Genomic DNA, 10,000 nt, shown 5'->3' on the forward strand with positions numbered 1-10,000 from the left:
AGCAAGAATCAATTCTCTTTTGGTAGAGAGAAGACTGAGATGGGATAGAAGACTTGGCTACGAGATGGCCGAGAGCACGAATCATTCCGGCTTCCTTAGAGAGAAGCCTGAGATGGGATAGGAGCAAACGGTTGTCAAGTACATAATAGAGATAAGGACATTTTATTCTAATAGAATTAAAATGAATTTAATCTGATTTGGGATTTTACTTTAGGTTTTAGGGGGTAGGGGTTTGCGATGAAGGGTATAGGATATTATCATAACCTAATAAAAAAGGTTTTTATAGAAATTGAAATAAAGATTGACATATAATATATAACTAATACTAGTGCTCGGAGGGAAAAGAAAAAGTTCAATAAAAAGAGCAGCATGATTGGCATTAGTGCTCAAAGAGAAGATGACAAGGATGAAAGCTCAACATCAGCTATTTTAGTGAGTTGTTGAGGTTCATTAACAGCGCACATTCATTACATAAATCTCAACAACGCATACCACCATGAGACTAGCAGGCAACGTGTTTTCCGCCGTCTTTTTATTAGTGCCCTACTGGCACTCGCATAGTTTTCATTTGACCTCAGCTGACTGGGTGACAGCTGGTATTAGAACTTGTCGCGATACCAGAAAACACCTTTGCTACCAGCATCCTCATCAGGTTCAACATAAAGACACTCTTTGGCCTCCCTCCACATAGCCTTGTAAACTGGAGTGCCATCAAAACGATAATACTTGCCCAGTATGGGTTTGATTACTTTGGTGGCCTCCATTGCATGATAATGTGGCATTGTTGAGAAGAGATGGTGAGCCACATGTGTATCTGTGATGTTATGAAACACTTTATTCAACACCCAATAATCTCTATCAACAGTTGCCAGAGCTCCCCTTAGCCAATCCCATTCGGATGAGTCATAATGTGGCAATGCTGGGTGTGTATGTTGCAAGTATGTGATCAAAACAAGAAACCCGTTCACTATTAGCAGCGGTACCCCATAGATGCATACAAGCCAAGCCAACCCTTTTGTTGCAGCAATGTTATAGAGCACATAAGTTGCTGCAAATATACCAGCATCGGAGATGTAAATTTGAAGCCTTTCTCGATCGGAGTAGATGGGCCCATGGGGATCAAAGTGGCAAGCAAAACGATCGTAGCGTCGGCCTGAAACATTGAAGGCTAAGTAGAGGGGCCACCCAAGGGTCAGTGTGACTGCAAGGGACACAACTCGGCCTGGTGGATTGTTTAGGTATCTTGAATACCATGATACTCTAGACTTGGGTTTAGGCACAAACACTTCATCTCGCTCCATGGAACCTGTGTTAGAGTGGTGGCGGCGATGACTATATTTCCATGAGAAGTATGGAACTAAAAGGGCAGAATGGAGGATCAGCCCAACAGTGTCGTCAACCCATTGGTAGTCACTGAAAGCATGGTGACCACACTCGTGAGCAATTACCCAAACACCTGTTAGGATGCAGCCTTGGAGAACCCAGTAGACAGGCCAAGCAATGTAGGAAAGGGAGTAAGGGAGGAGATGAAAATAAGATGTGGCAATGTAGTAGAAGAGAAAGGCCAAGCACAGGTCGTAAACAACATAGGAGAATGAACGAAGGATAGAGCGCTGAAAACAATGGGGAGGAACAGCCTTTTTTATCTGACTTAGAGTGAACGGAGGCTTCTCACAGGGCACTCGTTGGAGGGGACTTTCCTTTTCTTCATTCATGTTGCTGGGGTCAGGCATCCTTCCACCAGCACCCATTGTCACGATTTCCTTCTGTGCAAACCCTGGAAACTTGAAGCCGGATCAGCTCCAATTCTGATAACTAAAAAAATACACTTCAAACAGAAATAATAGAAAGTAATTATTTATTCAAAGGTTTTATAAGCAGATAAAACCAAACAATGTGCATATTAACAGTTGAGCTCATAATTAAAGAGGAAAAAAAATGTATTGAAGCAGCAAAAATACTAACAAAGAAAGTGATTGTCAAATGTTGAAAAAGAACATAAGAACTAAACTAGGGAACCTTTTAACAGAAAAAATACTAACCAAACTCTAACCAATATCGGAAAGAACAAGCAGTGTGAAATGTTGACAAAGAACTGCAATGGAAAATAAAAACCAGAAAGACATTGCCAAGCAGCATCAGAAAGTCCAAACTATTAGGGGTCCACCATAATCACTACAGGACTATGTGAGGCTAAAACAAATGTGACAGGTTAATGCAAAAAACACTACAGTCTTTGAGCAGATACTTCGGGGCCCAGCAGTTTAACTCTATCCCAACAGAGGCCTGCACTTCATGATCCTTACCATTGATGCTTAAATTTGCTGACCACCCATCAAACCTTTATGGAATCCATAAAATGGTGGAAAACGTCAAATGCCTTTGAAAGTGAAATTAATGTATGTGGAGAGAAATTGGTTCTCAAGTGCCGACCAAAAATAAATATAAAACTTTTATAGTTTACTTTCCTGCTTCAATCAAACAGAAGTGTGAGACTCGAAAATGTACAAAATCCATATTTAGAATTGAAATTCTGAAAATAAGTTGAAAGGTTCATATGAAAGTATGAGAAAAATCTCAAATTCATGCCATTACTGTAGCTTAATGAGCTAAAAAGAACCATTTAATTGGGAAAAAAAACCATTGCCCTGAGATGCATACAATTGGCTTGTTAGATATAACAGTAAATTTGAAGAAAGTTTCGTGTTGGAAACCACCTTTCTGTTACCAATACCATGTCTGGTTGTCTTTGGCATGTTTTTACCTTTCTCATTAGAAAAGCATACCCAAAAATAGAATAAAAAAGATTTGCATGAAAAAGCCAACAATACCACTGGCCTTGTCCTGAGGCCAAAAATCTTTCATCTAAAGATGGTTGAATGTGAAATGCTGGCAGGTAATTTTAATGCATGCACTCATCCCATCAAATATAATATAAACAAATCAGAAATTGTGGCCTACAAAATGTAAAAAGAATGAGAAAAATAAAAAAGTTATTGGTTTTTATTTTCAAAGGGGAAAAAACAATGGAGCTCCGTATAGTATGTGGGATCAGAACAAAACAAGGGTCATAAAAAATTTGGCAGCATTGTTAGCAAAGACAATGCCTTGAAGCATAGAATATTAGATTAATTTTGATCTTAAAAAATAGTCATAATGCATTGCATGGTTTCTTCTTCTTGGTTTTCCATCTCCTAGGACTGTTCACTGTCATGAAATATGGGTAGAGAATCAGCATATTCTGCTTCTTCTTCTTCTTCTCTTTGCTTTAATTTCTCACTTGTCCATTTTCTTGGTGAAAAGATGGAAAGTTTGGTAGTCAAACAGAAAACAATATGTCCAAAAATCAGTTCCTAAGTCTCAGATAGCAAAATACCCTCCGGTAACTAGTAAACATAACAAAAATGTGTATACTTCAACGTTCATGTAACAATCAACTACAAATATATCATTAGAAGTATTATTCACCAAACGCATTATCAGAAAAAAATAATTAAAACTGCTAAATGAAATCTAAAGGCTACTCTTCAGTTATCAATCCAGAATAAAAAGAGAAACAACCCAAAAAAAGGACAAAAAAAAGACAGAAACTGCAGACAATGTTACACCATGAAACATGTTTAAACAAGAAGAAAAGCAAAACCCAACAACCATTCAACATAGAATGGAAAAACATTAAAAGACAAAGTACCTTAGAAAGAGAAAAAGAGCTTAAACCTTCTTGGCTTCGTTTCTTTCTTTCCCTTTGCTTTTGGAGTGGTTGTTGGAGGGTTGGGTTCGGGTTTTAATTCATCCCCTTCGATTGAAACAAAGCGGAGGAGGTTGCCTGCATTTAAGCACTCTGCTTCGGAGATGCAGCTGTCATGGTGGTGGGTCCCACTAGATTACGCTTGTCTCTAACCATCTGCCCTCTCCCCGCGGCGTGTTCAGGCAATGGCTTATGTCTGCTGGCCCCAGTTCCTGATTCTCTCTTCATTATCCAACTCATCACCTTTAGGGACGGCCTCGATCTTGCTTGACCAGGTCATCTAGCGCACCTGATCAAACTCTATGAAATCTCCAAATCACCCTTGGCGTTTACTTTCGACCAATTATAATTCCCGACCCTATTTCCTTCACCTACCCTTCCCCGTCTCAAAAATTACCCATGTGAGGCAGATTCGTACTAGGGATAACTTGTAAATAAATTGTACCTTTTTTTTTTGAATAGCAATAAATTATACCATACAACATACTTATAATGAACTTTATATTATACCATATAACATACTTATAATGAGCTTTATACTCTGTAAGCCAATTTTAAATATTGACAAACATCAAATTAATTACAAACAAACAAATCACTATAATTGCAGTATTTGAATAAATTTATGTCAATCGTCTAAACACGTATGTAGAACATCAAATCTCTCACATTAGATTATGATAATGACTATAGTATCATTTACAATTTTTACTTTTGGTAATATCAGTGATGGTACCACGAATTCATAACGCACATTCATCACCAATTATTCAGTTAATGAAAAGGAAGGAAATGTTTATTGAATTGTTATGCACTAAATTCAGCATATATCACCATTTCCAGAGTATTACTTTTTCTTAATGCGATATGTAGATTTGGGCTGTTAGCAATTAGAGTGATAATAATCAGGCAACAAACGAACAAAATGAACATTGGTCAGTCAGAGATTCTTGGGACCACCAAGGAAAGTTACATCAGAGGTGACATTCACGTGTCTCCATTTCTGTTCTTTGTTGGAATATCTCCTCTACGTGGAGGGGATCTTCCCTTGGGTTTTGTCACCGCAAAGTTTTCTGATTTAAGATCAGAAACGTTTTATCACTAGTTTTGTTTTATTGGCCAAACGGAATCAGATTTTTCCTATATAAATGTTTTAATTTATTACTACTAGAAGAGCACTCGTGATATGCAACAGATTTATAAAATTTCATAAACAGTTAATATTAAAAATTTAGTATAACATTTTTGAATGAATAGATATTAAAAATTGTTTATTTGTATTAACAATATGAGTATTACAATTGTTATAAACTGTTTAAAGAAAAAGAAATAAAATAATATAGTTGTTATGATGCAACTATAAAATTTGATGTTAAAAATGATATACAGTCATGTATAATATGATTATACGAATTGTGTTAATTTATAGTTTAAAAATTAAGAACAAAAAAATAAATAGTTACCAGTTGTGAAGTGCTGTGGATTCACTAACTATATAAGAATAATAAATGTATGTTTATATCTGGCATTACTAGAAAGCAAAAAAAAGATGCAATGAAGCATATTTGATTCTTAACATTTGAGATACATAGAAATAACAATTGTTACAAAAAATTTGTACAATACATTAATCATGAGATGATAATGTGTAAAAATTAACACCAAGCAATTTGGTAACCTCCCTTCTACTTCTTTCATAGTTTTTCAGGTTCAAGTTGTACTTTCAATAGTTTAACCCCTTGAACAAACCAAGAGTTCATGAAATTTATCAATTCACAATAAATCATCTTTATCATGTCATTTAAGCAACTTTGAGTTTTCTCTCTTAACTATAGTTAAAAAACTCAATTTTCACGTAATTCCTTCTAATTGACAAATACAATAAGCTCTAAACTTTTGGATTCCTCTCTGATCTCACCTTAGTCAATATCATAAAGAGTACTCTTACTTGATAACTTGAATTGTTGACATCTTTGCTTCTACAAGCAAGTCTACCTCTTGAAATTAACTTGCAGAGTCAGTTGTGGCATTAAACAACAAAAGTGATTCAAAAGATTCATTACTTAAATAGATAATATCCATATAGCCTTATGCTTTGGATTCTTTGCTAGCAACTTTGTCCATAGCATCGACAAATATCATTTGAAATTTCTTCATATTAACATACATATTTGAAACACATTCCCCGACCATGTTGCTGACCTCTCCACAATGTCATCATTTAATTAGTTCAAAGAAACAACAATGAAAACTAAAAACTGTAGTTGAAAAAGCATTATAAACAATTAATGAAGAAATATATGCTAATCCATAACAATCCTATGTGGTAAACACACTTGTTTTAAAGTTTTATAATTTAAAGCAAAAGACACAAATGATTAAATTATAGACTTAAGATTCCAAAAATAACTTTATCATACAACAAAATTATAAAACAAATTTCTCTCAATATTAACAAATAACAAAATAGCACAAACACAATCAGTTTTTTCATTTTACTTCACACAATATTCATAATTCTCTTATATTTTAAGTGCATAACTATTCTTCCTTTTAATTTAATTTAAGAATTTGAACTGAAATCAAAAGAATTAGTCAGCAATTGATTACATTAACAGCAAGATATAAAATGAACTCGTTTTAGTAAAATAACAAACTATTATAATTCTCTAAATGTCAACTCAACAATTAAGCTTCCTTTTATATTATGAGAGGGCCTAATGATCAACCATAGAAGTGTGGAAGAAAGTACATAATAGTAGAGACTAATATTGTTGCAAAAGATTTGCCTTTCAATATCAGGCACAAGGTATATTGGGCAATTAAAAAGCTTAATTTTGATCTTCAAGCAGTAGAAGAAAAGCATATTTTGTAACTTAATCAGTTAGATGAATTTCGTTAAGAAGCATATGAGAATGCAAGAATTTACAAAGAAAAGACAAAACGATGGTATGATCAGAAAATGATAAGGAGAAGTTTTGAGTCTAGCCAACATGTTCTCCTATACAATTCTTGTTTGAGATTATTTCTAGAAAAGTTGAAATCTCGTTGTTTTAGACCTTCATTATGATGAAAGTATAATATCATGGAGCAGTAGAGGTGGCTGATGACAAATCAACCTTCAAAGTGAATGGACAATGATTAATGCACCTTTGGGGTGGCAAGTTCAATTGTCAAAGGTCTTCAATTACGCTTATTGATTCACTTTGCATCAGAGACAGTCAAGCTAAAGACTATAAATCTAGCGCTTTTTGGGAAGCAACCCAAGCACTCTAACTTATGTAGACATACACCTATAAGTCAAACGTTGAATAGGTGGTTTGATTTGCATATAAGGTAAACATACACCTATAAGTCATATGTAGTCAGGATTAAAGCATAAATTTAATAAATCTTTTTTTAACTTAAGTTGCATAGACGTATAGTAAGTTAATTGGGAAATATATTTTTATGAGAAACTCGATAAAGACTTGTAAATAATTTAAAACATTAGGTTAGCAATTTAATCCATTAAGAGAGAGAGATAATAATCAAATTAAGTATTGAGGGACATCATAATCTTAAGTCTAAAAGTCAATCAAATTTAAAAAAAGTAACTTTGCTCAGTAAATTTAGATTAGTTTTAGTTTTTAAGTTTGATTTTATTTTAGTTTTTAATTTTAGAGTTTGGATAAAGTTAAGGTGTGTAATTTTAGTAATTAATAGTAAGAATTAATTCAATTTCTTGTGAGATTGAAACTTTACTCATCATTATATTATCTTTGCGATACATATACTTGCGTGGATAGTAACTTGAACAACAGATCACAACTTCATTAATTGAGTTTATCATTGTCTAGGATCATCTATGGATGGTCCAATCCTTCTTAGAGTGTATTGTGTCCGCAATAACTGTAATAGTTTTAATATATCGCCCAAGGAATGGTTTTGCATGGGCTTTGGCTAGTATATGGTGACGGCTATGCAGGGAACATCTGCACAAACAAATATGATTAAAGTCCTAATCCCATATGTACATTATAATGAGTTGTTTTTTTTTTGTTAAGTTTTTATTTATAAGAAATAAATACTTTTATATTTGTAAAATAATAAAAATTATTTTTTACTAGTAGATGAAGTAAGGTTTTGAGAGGTTATGTGCTTGGATATGGGATTGTGATATAGTTTTATATCATACTGTTTTACTTAAAGAAAGGCCTTGGGAGTTTGGAAAAGTATATTACTTTACTCAATTTTAATCTAACCAATTATTCACTAGGTAATCAAGTTAATCAATTCTTGCTTTATAATAGAATTCTAAGATGGAAAGCATTTTCCTTTATTTTGTTAGGAGTTAAGATCAATCTAATTTTTTATTTTTAATCGCAGATTCAAAACTTTCCACAACAACTTCTAGTTGACATGCATAAATGGTGGTTGACCTTTTTCAAGCCCAACAATAAGACTTTTTGGCTAGGCCATGGGGTGTGTTGTCACATCCCGATTCTAAGGGCATGATTGATGCAAGGGTCTAATGGATAGGGTCCACTCAGCCTAAGTAAGCCTTAGTAATAATGGATAGAATCAAACAGCAGAATATAATGCCATAAGATGCATCTCCATGTGTATGTATGTGTGTATACATATATCTCATGCTTAACATTCATAACAGAAATAAGTTTTAAAATAAAGAAAGTTATACACCATCTCGATAAAGTATGTAAACTTATTACAAAGAATAAAACAAAGTATGATAGACCCAACAAATAGACAGACAGAACTAAAATAGACAACGAAGTATGATATGAAAAAAGGGTGATGTTTATTAGATGCCTCATCGACCACTTACTATAACACCCCATACACTCGTGTAGAAGCCCATAAGACCTTATCGATAAAACTAAGAGTCAATTGACGTAAATTTAAGTGTCAAACAGTATTGATGGACAAAAAGAATATTCGAGAATAGAATATTTCGTACGTGAAAAAATAATAATTAAGTAATAATATTTTTATCGAGAATGAATTAACAATTTAAAAGGTGAATCGAAGGTCAACCGGCACGAAATGAGACATTTTGGATCCTAAGGAAACAAGTGAAAAATTTTGAAATAAAATAATATTTTATTAATAAAATAATATTAAAATAATACTAATGTCAGGTTAGATATATTACTCAAAGGAAGTGTGATTTGTACAATTTGTCTAAGTGAGGGAGTGGAAGTAAGAAAGATCTAGAAGAAAAGCAATGTTAGTGGGGCCCACGTGTCTTTATTAAAAAAAGTAAGAGTGGGTAAGTATATATTTAAATATTATGGTGATACCTTGATGAGGTGCAAACTCGATATTTTATTTGTACAAATGTAATGGAGGAAAGATAGAAGAAAATTGGAATTTAAGAAGTCTTTAAAGGACCAAATTGTAAAGGATGAAAAGTTCGTAGGGTCACATGGTAAATAAGGCAAAGTTTAAGGATTTATGTGCAATTACAATATTTGAAGTTAAGTGGATATTAACTAATCAAGAAAAGTTAAGTTATGTGGAATACGAGATGTACATGTGAAAGTTACTATTACGTGTAAACTATGGTGTGCAAAAAGGAGAAGTTAGTAGAGAACATGTGGGACCCCACTATGTGAAGAAAAAACAAGGATAAAGTTAAGATTATTTGCATGTAATGTGATCGGTGCATTAGGTGGTCAAATGAAGAAAGTGAAATGTGGGTTGCACGTGACTTGATTGGTTGAATAAATAGTCGAATAAAATGTAAAGTGAAGCTTGTACATGGAGTGTGATTAGAGGAATAAGGTGGCATTAAAAAGGAAATGAAAATGAAATGCATAGAAATACATGTGGAATGAAATGCAAATGAAATAAATCAAAAGAGAATGCCATGTGGACCAATGCATGGATATGGCAATCTAACCAAAGGATAAAGGAATGGATAAGGAAACATAGCATGAACAAACCACCAATAGGAGGTGGTGATAATAATAAAGAGAGAAGTTGGATGGCATGACATGTGAAGAGAAAGAAAAGAAAAGAAAATAATGAGAAAGCGAGAAAGTGAAGTGGCAGATGGGAAGATATTAGGATAGAATTTGGACCAATGAGCAAAAGAGAAAATTTGTGCATGAAACATCAGTGGAGAATGAGTGGTCCAATAGAAAATGAAGAATAAAAAGAAAAAGTAAGCAACATTGGGCAATTCGCCCATGGGGGAGTAAAATGAGAAGATGAAAGCCATTTTCAAGCCTTTCACCTTGAGAGGTC

General features: G+C 33.7%; 1 protein-coding gene across 7 annotated transcripts; it reads right to left on the minus strand.

The window, feature by feature from the left end:
• Nucleotides 1–351: 351 nt before the first annotated feature.
• LOC110413006 (delta(12)-acyl-lipid-desaturase-like) lies at nucleotides 352–3,932 on the minus strand. Of its 7 annotated transcripts, none has more exons than XM_021423691.1 (2): nucleotides 3,718–3,932; nucleotides 352–1,828 (listed from the first exon to the last, which is right to left on the minus strand). In XM_021423691.1, the coding sequence occupies exon 2, from the start codon at nucleotides 1,749–1,751 to the stop codon at nucleotides 600–602; it is 1,152 nt and encodes a 383-aa protein (XP_021279366.1). In that variant the 5' UTR covers nucleotides 1,752–1,828; nucleotides 3,718–3,932; the 3' UTR covers nucleotides 352–599. The 7 variants fall into 7 exon arrangements, with proteins under 7 accessions (XP_021279366.1, XP_021279369.1, XP_021279368.1 ...); XM_021423694.1 differs by having other exon boundaries at nucleotides 352–1,777; nucleotides 3,692–3,932; XM_021423693.1 differs by having other exon boundaries at nucleotides 352–1,815; nucleotides 3,692–3,932.
• Nucleotides 3,933–10,000: the final 6,068 nt, after the last annotated feature.

Source organism: Theobroma umbraticum, unplaced genomic scaffold (assembly GCF_002168275.2).
Source record: "Theobroma umbraticum cultivar Fairchild unplaced genomic scaffold, ASM216827v3 scaffold_95.0, whole genome shotgun sequence".
Lineage (NCBI taxonomy): Eukaryota > Viridiplantae > Streptophyta > Magnoliopsida > Malvales > Malvaceae > Theobroma > Theobroma umbraticum.

Excerpts from the sequence above, each read along its gene's own strand:
- LOC110413006 (XM_021423691.1), bottom strand. The coding sequence starts at position 1,751 with ATGGGTGCTGGTGGAAGGATGCCTGACCCCAGCAACATGAATGAAGAA.